Source organism: Eretmochelys imbricata, chromosome 3 (genome assembly GCF_965152235.1).
Source record: "Eretmochelys imbricata isolate rEreImb1 chromosome 3, rEreImb1.hap1, whole genome shotgun sequence".
NCBI lineage: Eukaryota > Metazoa > Chordata > Testudines > Cheloniidae > Eretmochelys > Eretmochelys imbricata.
In genome coordinates, this window is record NC_135574.1 from 204,554,863 (window position 1) to 204,565,512 (window position 10,650).

The following is a 10,650-nucleotide window of genomic DNA, read 5'->3' on the forward strand; positions in this document are numbered from 1 at the left end:
GTGACATTTAAACCACTCTAACATAAAGGAACCTCAAAGGGGTGAAAATGGCCCTCTAAGAACACCTGGCCAGTGAAAAGCTGGTGAAATGCTCTACAGCAGCCTGGCTTCCAGGTCCGAGCACAGGAGATAGATCAGGGGTGTGGCTGGACTGGATGGCACTATGGCTGTTCATTGCTTCTCAGAGCTAATTGAGAGCCATGGGAAGCAGCATGTAAATTAGAGTCACCCTGAGGCTTCTCTGACTTATACCAAAGGGCAGGCAGCGCCATGCATAGCCCCAGACCATACTAAAAGCCACTTCATCCCCTCTCTTCATCTCTGCATTCTCCCTGCCCCGGTGCAGGAAAGGAGCAACTGGGAAGCAAGCTTTCATTATTCTAAGAGGTTTACATTATGTACGTCCACTTCAATTTTTATTCAAAGCAGCTACAAGTAAATGAAATACAGATGTTTCCCCTAGAGTTCCTTCACTGTATGCCCATAAATAATATTGTTTTGTTTTAAAACAACCCCAAAAGTTTACATCTAACAGTGCATCCAAGTGTTTCCCTTTGGATGGCATATGAGAGACTAAATCCTACACCAGGAGGCTCGCTGGAGTCCAGGAGACCCATGGGACAATTCCTATGAGAAAGGGAAGTGGGATTTAGTGTGATACGATGAATTCCAGCCCTACAAATACCCCACCTGCCACTGATGTAATCCATTGAATATGGGTTCCAGATGATCCACCCCACCCTGATTTACGTGTGGGAGATCTTGGACGGCAAAGTCAGGTCAGGGTTTAAACTCCCAGCTGAGCCTTCATTTGAATGAACTCTTGGAAGATCCAGCTGTGGGTGAACGATTCCCCCCTGATTTCAGTCCTTTTCTCCCTCTGCCTTTTGAGCTTTGCCCTGGGCTGCTGTGTCAGCCAGCTCACCTGTCTGCCGACAGCAGGAGAGCTACCAAATATTGTTTTAACTGTTCAGGGTGAAGCAAAATGTAATTGAAGGGCCGGATATTGCCAGGCTCTTTCTACAGCGCGTGGAGGAGATGCACAAAAGGAACTTGCCATCTGTTTTAAGTGCCCTGCCCACATGCCTGTGACAATGAGACAGAGGCTGCTCCCTCTATGCACCCTCTGATGCCCTAAAGGGGTTGGAGAGGAGGAGGACCCATCGCCCTTGTTCCCCTGCCCTCCATGCACCGGTCAGCTCTGCTCCCAGGCACTCAGTGGGCAGCATGTAGCAGCAGACAAATTCTTCCTGTGCATTAGGGAGCTGCAGCACAAATTCCCGATAGTACAAACTGCGGGGGGAGGAACGTAAGGAGTCTTGGTACAGGGGCCGGGTAATTGCAGTTAAACACAGTGACTGCTCCCTGTTGGAGCTTGCGAGGGTGCGGCCTACCTCATGGGGGGCGGGAAGTCTGTGGAAGGAGTGCCCCTCCCCCTGCCATCCACTAATACCAGTTAGCAGAGCTCACCAGTTATAGAGAGGAGATGTGCTAACCAGTTATGTGGAGGAGAACATGCTGCCATGACACTCCCCCCCCCGCCCCACATACTTGTAAAATAAACAACACTGAGAACCAAACTCCCCGCACCCCCACCACCAAGAAATAGATTCCTCTAAAGGGACTTCCAGTTAGGGTTACCAGATAGCAACTGTGAAAAAACGGGACAGGGGGTGGGAGATAATAGGCGCCTGTATAAGAAAAAGTCCCCCAAAACGGGACTGTCCCTTTAAAAACGGGACATCTGGTCACCCTACTTCCAGTGGAATTCATGTCCTGTTCACACTGCCAGCTGTACGGTCTTGATCTTGCACCTTGTTACTTGCTCCCTGTGCAATCATTGACACCAGTGCAGGATGCACGCAAAGTAGGTACGAAGCAGTTGCATAATGCTACCACTCTGGTTTGGTGGTGTTTAGCATTCACTTTGTCTTGGAGTAACTGGCCCGAGATGATGAATAACAAGTAAACTCAGGAGGCATTAAATACTCAACACTTGAGTTTTTGAATTTTGATTTGTAAGTGACAAAAATAACCAAGCTGGAGAAATGAAGCTTCATTGAAACGTGGTGATTCGTGGGGAAACTGATCCAGACTTTTACAAAGAGAAGTTACCTGTCTGATCCAGACTTCCAAGTCCTTCATTTGGGACAGGCCACTCTTAATTGCTTAATTGCTTCTCTGCCCCCATGTACTCCATGTTAAATGTTCTAATTGAACATTGTCCTCTTCTCCAGTGAATCCAGGCTTTGTAACTAGGTTAACGTCCTGAACAGAAAGGGAAGGCCAGAGAAACTTCTGAACACCAACAGTAACAATCTTCCCCAGGATATATGTTGGTTCAGAGTCCTAGGCCTTCGGTGCGACATTCAAAAGCAGTCAGTGTTGGTCTAAGGCAGGGGTGGGCAAATTTTTGGGCCCATGGACCACATCAGGGTTGTGAAACTGTATGGAGGGCCGGGTAGGGAAGGCTGTGCCCCCAAACAGCCTGGGCCCTGCCCCCTATCCGCCCCTCCCACTTCCCGCTCCCAACTGCCCCCCTCAGAATCCCCGACCCATCCAACCCCCCACTCCTTGTCCCCTAACCGCCCCCCCGGGACCCCACCCCCATCCAACCCCCCTGCTCCCTGTCCCCTGAGCCCTATTCACACCCCTGCCCCCTCACAGGCCCCCCCAGGACTCCCAGGCCTATCCAACTGCCCCTGTTTGCCATCCCCTGACCCCCCACCCCAGAACCTCCACCCCATCCAAACGCCCGCTGCTCCCTGTCCCCTGACTGCCCCCCGGAACCCCCTGCCCCTTATCCAACCCCCTCCCCTCCCCCCCTTCACTGCCTTACCATGCTGCTCAGAACAGCAGAAGCTTGCCCAGCCGGAGCCAGCCACACCACCGCGGTGGCGTGGCGAACTGAGGCTGCAGGGAAAGGGGGACAGCGGGGGAGGGGCCGGGGGCTAGCCTCCTCGGCCGGGAGCACAGGGGCTGGGCAGGACGGTCCCGTGGACCGAATGTGGCCTGCGGGCCCTCATTTGCCCACTTCTGGTCTAAGGCCTGATCAGCACTTAAAAGTTAGGTTGACATAGCTATGGTGCTCAGGGGGTGTGAACAATTCCCACCATTGAGTACATGGCTAGGCTGACCTCACCCCTGGTGTAGACGTGGATAGGTCAATGGAAGAATTCTTCCTTCAACCTAGCTACCAATGCTCAGGGAGGTAGATTATGTAAAGTGATGGAAAAACCCCTTTTGGTGCTGTAGGAATCACCTACACTATGACACTACAGCGGCACGTCGCTGCAGTGCCGGACCTGGGCCACTGTAGCAACTGTAGTGTAGACACGGCCTCCCATTGAAATGAAGAGGAGTTTTACCACATGGGAACAGAATTAGGCCTGGTCTCCATAGGAAAGTTGGACTGGTATAAATATGATGGTTAGGGGTGTGATATTTTTTACTGATACACTTCTACTGGCACAAGCTCTGAGGAGGATACAGTTATGCTGGAATGAAGATGCTTTATACCAATACAGTTTATTCCTCATCCCCACCCCGTTCCAATGTGTGTGTGTTTGCCCCACTTCAACCAGACCAGTATAACACTAGCCCTATACCAGCATAGTGAGGAGGCAGAACTTTCTCGTGTAGACAAAGCCATAGGCCAACACTAACGGCTTCTGAAAATCCCATCCAGTGTATCTGAACTAGCTGAAAAATCAAGAAAAAGGACCCCCCTTAAATTAATCATAGTAAAAGTCCCCCAAACACGCCTTTTCTACTATTTCCTCTGACCCTTCTACTTTGAATAATTTTTATAGCAAAAAAAAATGGAAAAAATCAATTAAATATCCAGAGGTGTTTTAAGTGAAAAAAGTCACAACATAAACAAAAACCTACTCTATAGCCACCCCTAAAAGAAGCTATCCAGTGGGATTTTTTTTAGGGTTATCATCTTAACTCAGTCAGATGGGAAATAAGATGCATGTTTTTACCAGTGAGGGTAATTAACCACTGGGACAGGTTGCGAAGGGATGTGGCAAATTTGCCACCACTTGGAGTCTTTAAATCAATACCGGACGTCTTTCTACAAGATACACTCTAGTCTAGTTCATCCTGCAATGCTGGGTTTGATGTAGGACTCGCTGGGTGACGTTCTGTGGCTACAAGGGGTCAGATTAGGTGACAATTCTGGCCTTAGATCTCTGAATCGAAGACACTTAACTAAAGCACTCTCGAGATTTGACAATATCCTGAGTTACATGCCGTGTCAAGGCTCCTGTGAGCAGCAAGGGAGAGAAGGGCGTGTTTCAATGTTGGGAACATTTGTAGTCATGGGGCTGAGTGCTATTGTACACATCCAAGGCATGGCACTATCCCAGCACAGGACACACCCAGAAATTAGATTTGTACGTTTTGTTGCTTGAGCATAATTGAAATGTTATTAAAGAACCTCTCCCATGCCAAGATCCCTTTGCCTCCCTTGTGTGCAATTGAAAGTTAAGAACATCGTAACAATTGTCAAAGTCAAAAGAGCAGCACGGGGTTGTTCTTTGGGAACATAACCTTTGCCTGTACATCAGCTGGCAGTGATGCAGTTGAAGAGTGATCAGCAGCTCTGGGAAATCGTGCAGGGCCCAGCACTGGTGGTCGCTGTGCAAGCGTTTGTGGGGCCTGAGTCTCCGTTGCCCTGCATCTTGTGCCATCCTTCACATGAAGGCAAAATGGGCGCGACATGTTACCGGATCAGAACACTAGGGACACTTTACACTGGTGGAAAGGACTGCACAAAGTGAAGAGCCAGGAGAACCAGCCCCGTGATGAGCTGCCAGGAGAGTGCAGTGGTTAGCCAGAGGACAGGAGTCACTTCATGCCATTTTACAGGGCACATCCAGCAGATGGAATCCCTTACATAAATCTTCCCAGGACTGCTATGGCTCCCAACGCCCTGATCTCGAAAAGATAGACACACATGCTTATCCACGCTGCGAGCTGTCTCATCGACTGACAACGGGACTACTCGCAGTGTGGAACGGTAAGCATGTTAAGTAAATGGTTCAATCCCTGGTGGGGGCCCAAATTTGAAGCATCACAGATAAACCTGTCCACCTCAAATTATTGTACTCCTTTGTCAACTGAGAGTGATGAGGATTAAAGTGGTCTCCAGCGTTTGTCTTTGGTCATGTGACTACTTAGATTGTGAGCTCTCCAACTGTCTTTTTGTTCTGGGTTTCTAGTGCAATGGAGTCCTGGTCTCTCACTAGGAGCTTTGGTAATGGTAATAATTAACAATAATGAGTGTTGTAGAAGAGAAGACCAATGAGACCATGTTGATGGATGTTGCCACGCCAGCAGACAGAAACATAAAAAGGAAACAAGACGAGACGATAGTGAAGTACTATGCAGAGCTCTGCCACAAAGTGGAACGATTATGGAAAACTCGGACAACAACGATTCCAGTGATTGCTGGAGCAATCTCTTTAAGGCTATGAACGGGCAGCTCAAGAACATGTTAGGACCATCACAATCAGTGACTTCCAGGAGACAGTGTTTTTAGGTACTGCAAGAATTTTAAGGAAAGCCAAACAAGAACAAGTGCATTTGAGCACCTAAAATGCAGGAATTCTGCGGAGGATGGAACAAAACTCCTGACTACCCAAACCTTCAGAGTCAGTTCATGGTTAGGATTTATTGCTGATTCACCGGGATACAGTTTAGACTGTAGCTTCTCACTTTTTATGCCTAAAGATCTTGTATGTTGTGAAGGCTGTTTGTTTAAACACAAAACCACTCCTGTAATGTAATCCTGAGGGATAATAATAACAGCGTTACAGGCCAACATTATGGCTTTTTATTTTTCTATGGCACAATTACAGATCGGATCATTCATGACACAACTGCAGCTCAGTCCTACCCACCGTTGCTCTTTCTAAGGATCTAAAAGAACCTCAAGCATTTAAAAAGTCTAGATTCTGTTTATGTTCATGTCAATGGCAAAATTCTCATTCACTAAATCGGAGCTAGACTGAGCCTTAAATCAGTACTTTGGGGTTAGGTTACTGTCACTCATTGTACTTTCTGCAAACTAGGGTACTATTTTCCCTTTAGACACACTTTACTAGGTTAATGGGTGGATTTTCAAAAGGACCCTGCAGCCCCCATTGTTCTTAATGGGAGTTGTGCCCTTCTGAAAATCTAGTAATAAATTGCTAAGGATGGCACATTCCTTTCCAAACACTGGTCACAAAAGATTAAAGAAGATATACTCTCTCTCTCTCTCTCTTGTATTTTAATTACCAGCCTGGCCTTAGAAGGGCTGAGCCTGTTCCCAGTGAGAGCTGCAGAAAAACTCCTCCTGAAGTCATCGGGCTCAGGATGTGGACCCAATGCTGACCATTAACCTGTATCATATCCCTAGCCTCTTGTGCTGAGGAGGCTCATAGGAAACAACCCATGTCAGAGAAGCCAACAGAGTACTCCTGCCCTGTTAGCAAATGCCTGGGATGGGAGTGGCTAAGAGAATCCTCATTCTAGACCCTTTGCCAACTTGAGTGGCACCTTACTCCAAGCATGGTCCCCACGGTCTCAGTGGCAAGGGACTGCTCAGGCTACAGAAGGAATCGATCAAGAAACAAGCCCAGCTACCCAAAGAGAAAAAAAGCAGGGGCAGCTCCCTCAGCCAGCTTACCCAGCAGCCATACAAGCCCCATCCCAGCCACAGCCCAAAGGCAGGAGCCAACCTAGAAGCAAATGGCCCCAGGCTGAGGACTTACGCAGGCTTCTTTACCCCGCTCGTCTGTTTCTGAAGGGTGAGATGCAGCAGCAGGGCGATGGTGCTCATTACAAGATGCTGGTCCTGCAAGGCGCGGGCTGGGCCAGGAGGAGGCACCCTTTCGGAAGGCAGGGGTCCCGAGGAGGAGGACACATGCCATCTAGAAGGTGGTGGTCTTTGCAAGGAGGGTGCCGGGTGTACAGCAGGGCTCAGGGTGCACCGGCTCCCGCTGGCAATGCAAAGATGGGCACATGCAGCCCTTGCTCGTCTCCTCCCCCTTGGGGACGGCACAGTAATCTAGCGGCTCCTCCTCCTCTTCCTCCTCAGCGCCATCCAGGTCCGGGTGGCGGCAGCAGCAGAAGCTGGCGTTGCAGCACCGCCGTAGCGCCCCATGGAAGGAGTGCCTGAAGTTCTCCGAGAGGAAGCCGTAGAGGATGGGGTTGGCGCAGCTGTTGGAGTAGCTGAGGACGAGAGAGGCACTGTTCACGGTGGCATCCAGGTGGCCGGGCAGCAGCAGATTCACCAGCTGAACCACGTGAAAGGGCATCCAGCACACCATGAACATGGCCACCACGATCAACGCCAGCCGGGTCAGCTTCCCCTCCGAATGCCGCCACTGCTGCCAGCCCACCTGCTGAGCCACCGCCCGCATCTTGCCCACAATCGGCAGGTAGCAGAGGCCCATGGCCAGCACCGGCAGCAGGAAGCCCAGCAAGGTCGTGTAGACCACAAAGGCAGCCGCCCAGGCCGGACTAGGCCACAGCAGGTTGCAGGCCACTGCTCGGCCATCGTGCGTGCTGGCGGTGCCGGCGAAGATGGGGATGGGCGAGGCCACCAGAAGCGAGAGCAGCCAGACCCCTCCGTTGACCATCTTGGCCACCCGGGGCCGGCGGTAGGTGGCTGCCCGCAGCGGGTGCACCACAGCGATGTAGCGGTCCAGGCTGAGCACGGTCAGGCAGAAGACGCTGGTGAACATGTTGAGCCCGTCCACGCCCAGCACGGTGCGGCACAGGGCCCGGCCGAAGGGCCAGTGGTGCAGGGCAGCCGAGGCCGCCACGAAGGGGATGCTGAGCATGAGGAGCTCGTCGGCGATGGCCAGGTTGAGCAGGTAAATGTTGGTGGCCGTCTTCATCTTGGCGTAGCGCAGGATGACGAAGATCACCAGTGAGTTGCCGAGCAGCCCCAGCAGGCATACCAGGGCGTAGAGACACTGGATCACTACCGTGCCCGCAATCTCTCCGGCATTGCCACCCCACTCCTCCGCCCTTTGCCGCTGATCCAGCTGTGCCAAGGAGGTGCTGGCGTTGGGAGGGACGTCAGAAGCCATCCAGCTGGATGGAGTCCACATAGCCCCGCTCCCCTCCTGGGATCCTGCAGGCAGGTGCTTGGCATCGGTGCTCATGTTGGCAGCTGTCCCATCGGGAGGAGAGGGAGCAAAGGGCTGCAGGGCCTGGATGTGGTTGGGGATGGATGATGCTAGAGCATGGGTGATGCTGGGGAGGGGGATGGCTGGTTTTGCCTGCTAAGGAATGGAGGCTGCTGAAGGATGGAGGCTGCTGCCAGGAGCTGGATTCTGTTGGGGGACGAGTGGCTGCTGCCTGCCAACGGATGGTGCTGCCAGGAGATGAAGAATACTGCCGGGGTTGGAGGACGCCGCCTGGCAGGTACGCTTCTCAGCATGCAGATGGTTCAAAGAGAGACAGAGAGAGAGAAAGAGGCAGAAATGTGAGTTTTCAGTGCCAGTAGCAGCAGCAGCTGCAAAATTGTGCTCTCTGCTGCTGCTCCCTTAATTGTCAAATCGCTGTCACACACCTCCGGTAGCTCCAATCACAGGCCGCCCTCCCACCGGCGAGGGTGCCTTTGATTTGCTTCACGGCGAGACAATAGTGTACTGCAATATGCAGCCCTCGGAAGCTTCGGCATTGACCGATTCAGACAATGGACGCAGAGCCAGGGGGTGCTGTCATTTGCTGCGACGCCTCTGCAGCAGTGGCCGCTGGCCGTTAAATACAAAGGAATGAGAATAATTAAACTTTTCCTCTTCACTGAGGTGTTCCCCAGACCTTAATTATTTCATTAGCCCCTGCAAGGAAGGTCCATAGAATGAACAAACTTTACCGCTGCTGAGCAGTACTCCTACCCGGCAGACAGCCGCAATGACATCAACAGGCTCCGGGCACAAGAAGGTCCTAATCAAGGTGAATAAAGTTAGCGGGATCTGGCCTTTTTAAAGTAAAAGACAGGCCATTCTCCTTCCATTTTAATCTGAGTTATTCTCATTTGCTTGAATCATTTCTGGCTTGTTTCCACAAGAAGGTACAACTTTCTGATCAGGAGTTTCACCTTTAAAATCAATGCCAACCCTTCCCCCTTCTGTTTGATATTCGCCTTGCCAGTGCTCTGAAAATGGCTGAGGGAAACGCTTCCTTTTGCAGTATCTCCACTGTCAGTCCGAGAAGCCTGTTAGAAGGTGGGGGGGAGGTTCATAATACACAGATCAAACAGTTGCCGGTAACCCTGCGTAATAGCTGCTGGTTGCATTGCAGGGGCTCACAACCGGCAATCCAGGCATCTTGGCGAGGGGGAGAGAGGTTCACGGCAAAATTGTCCCCACTCAGTAGCAACATTTACATTTATCATCCCAAAGGACTGCGCAAATTATATACGTACAGGACTCAAGGAGGTACCTCTGGGAGACAGTCATGCAGGCAAGCGGCACACCGCACAATGCAAGGTGTCACCACATGGGCTAGGCATCTGAGGAAGGAAGGTTTCCTTGGCAACTAGAGATGGCCCTCCCTGATTGGCTAGCACTCAAGTGTTTGGTTTGAAATCACTTCCCACTGCAGAGAAGAGCAAAGGGTTGGGGTTTGCCTACCCCCCCCCTCGTCCCCCAGATGGAATTTCTCTTGCCAGTCTACTGAAGTGGACACAGAAGCAGAGCAGGGAAAAGGAAGGAAGGGAATCAAATAAACCAGTGGTTCTCAATCTGGGGGTCTGCTCAGACTATGTCTGAGGGGTCCGCAAAAGGCTTAGACTGAAAACTGACTGAACAGAATTCAACAATATATACACAGACAATAGATTTCCAAAGGAGCCCACGTCTCCATTCGTCATTTCCAAAGGTGTCCGCAAATGAAAAATAAAAAGGTTGAAAACCACTGAAACAGACCAAGCAAAAACCGAGTGCAGAAGTCATTCTGATCCCCTGACTCTCCTTACTCCACAAGCAGTCCCATTGGCTTGGATTATTCGTGGAGTAAAGTCCCGTTTGGCGTGTGTAAGGGTATCGGAATCCATCCCTCCGGGAGCAAGGGAAGGATTCTCTGAACAAGCCCAGTGGGGAAAGGGCAGAAAGAACAAGGAGCAGAGTGAGCATTCTAGAGCTCTAGAATGAAGCAGACAGCTGGCCTAGAGAAAGGGACCTGGGGAGGAAATGTGGACACTGATTATGCCTAGTGAGGTGCAGCTAAAGCAATGACCCCAGCCTGACCCAGGGGGGACGCCTGGCTGCCCCGGACCAACCAGGTGTGATGTGGAGGAAAATCAAGGTGCAGCCATCAGCCCGTAGGAATGGAGTAGTCAGCTGTGATGGTAGCAAAGGATTTGACCACCAGTGTGTCTGTTCTTTTCTAGAGAGACAAGGTGGGTGAGGGAATATCTTTTATTGGACCAACTTCTGTGGGGGACAGAGACAAGCTTTCGAGCCACATAGAGCTCTTTGTTGGGTCCCCTTTTCTATTTGTTTTCATTTTGCTTTTTCTGTTCATTTATCATGAGTGTCTTTCTTTGGCATCTCCACCTGGGGGTCGCTATCAGAACAAGCCAGTCTTATCTTGGTAGTGAAGCTGGCAGGGGATTTGTCCATGGCTTCACATTTCCATCAG

The 10,650-nt window shown here is 50.9% G+C and overlaps 1 protein-coding gene across 1 annotated transcript; it reads right to left on the reverse strand.

Annotated features, from left to right (window-relative positions):
- Nucleotides 1-6,923: 6,923 nt before the first annotated feature.
- SSTR4 (somatostatin receptor 4) lies at nt 6,924-8,165 on the reverse strand. Its single transcript, XM_077812064.1, has one exon. The coding sequence runs from the start codon at nt 8,163-8,165 to the stop codon at nt 6,924-6,926; it is 1,242 nt and encodes a 413-aa protein (XP_077668190.1).
- Nucleotides 8,166-10,650: the final 2,485 nt, after the last annotated feature.